General features: G+C 50.4%; 1 protein-coding gene across 1 annotated transcript; it reads right to left on the bottom strand.

The window, feature by feature from the left end:
- Window positions 1–76: 76 nt before the first annotated feature.
- Window positions 77–1,112, bottom strand: LOC119345442 (S-locus-specific glycoprotein S13-like; the record flags this gene model as incomplete). Its single annotated transcript, XM_037615515.1, has 2 exons — window positions 373–1,112; window positions 77–178 (listed from the first exon to the last, which is right to left on the bottom strand). Coding segments are annotated over exons 1-2 (724 nt in total), but the record flags the coding sequence as incomplete, so codon positions are not given.
- Between the last annotated feature and the right edge of the window lie 52 nt (window positions 1,113–1,164).

The following is a 1,164-nucleotide window of genomic DNA, read 5'->3' on the forward strand; positions in this document are numbered from 1 at the left end:
AGTGTGGGCACCGCCTCTTCAGTTTCTTGTGACTGGAGATAACATCAAAATTAGAAGTAAAGCAACAATTTCCTACCTCTAAAGCCACAGATCCAAATAAGCCCCACGCATATGAGTATCAGAAAACTTGACACAACTGGTAATACAATTTCTATGGTTTTGATCTTTCTCATGTTGCCTGCACAAAAAAATTAATATAAGGAGAATCACCAAAGTTTGTCAGTGCTAATCACCAAATTCATAGCAGACTCCTTTCTCGAACGCATGCATAAAAACATGAGGCCACTCTTTCTCCAATTTCTCTCTTTAGAAGAAACGAACACACACACACAGTAAAACATAAGCAAGCAGAGAAAGTGGAGTGATGCATACCTTGCAATCTTTTAGTCCGAACATAGAGGTTCTCCCCTCCTTGATGGTTGTTCTCCATGTCGATCAAATCGCCGATCCATAACAGGCATCTTGTATCATCACCGTCAATATCTATGTTGCTCATCTTGGAGTAAGCATATGCCACGCAGGAGCAATTGCTTCTGCATTCCTCGGTGCACTCATCGAAGCTTCTGCTCGGGACACGGAGGAACTTGTCCGGGACCTTCATGCCCGGAAAGGCCAAGAAACTGTCTCCATGGGTGCACCTTGGCACCTCCTTGGGGCGGCATCCCTGTGAGAAGCTACCGGAGATCCATCCTTTAGCATCCCTCGGTTCAAAACCGTCAAGGCACTTGCAAACCGGGACGATTTGTGTGTTGTCGCAGTAACCATAAGGACCGCAGTAGCCGTACGTATTGCACTCATGTTGAGGCTCTGCGTAGAGGGCTCTCCATGCGGACACGTTGCTCAGCCAGCTTAGTATATTTACCTTGCCTGAGTAGTCGATCTCCAACCTGACCAGCTGGACGAAGGAGCCAGCCGGCATGCCGAAGGACATGTACACCTCGTCGCCGGCGTGATGCAAGGCCATGTAAATGGCCGACTCGTTGAATCCGCCCATGTAGAGGTGGCTTGTCCACACCGGGCTTCGCCGGTGTGGCCTCGACCCGTTCCAGGCGAAGCACTGGAGCAGGTTGCTAGGGTCCGCGCCGTACGAGAACTCGCCGGGGGATGGGTCCTGCTGCCCTTTCCACGACACGAGGTGCTGCAGTGGGAGCGTCTTGTGGCTCA

Source organism: Triticum dicoccoides, unplaced genomic scaffold, assembly GCF_002162155.2.
Source record: "Triticum dicoccoides isolate Atlit2015 ecotype Zavitan unplaced genomic scaffold, WEW_v2.0 scaffold237970, whole genome shotgun sequence".
Lineage (NCBI taxonomy): Eukaryota > Viridiplantae > Streptophyta > Magnoliopsida > Poales > Poaceae > Triticum > Triticum dicoccoides.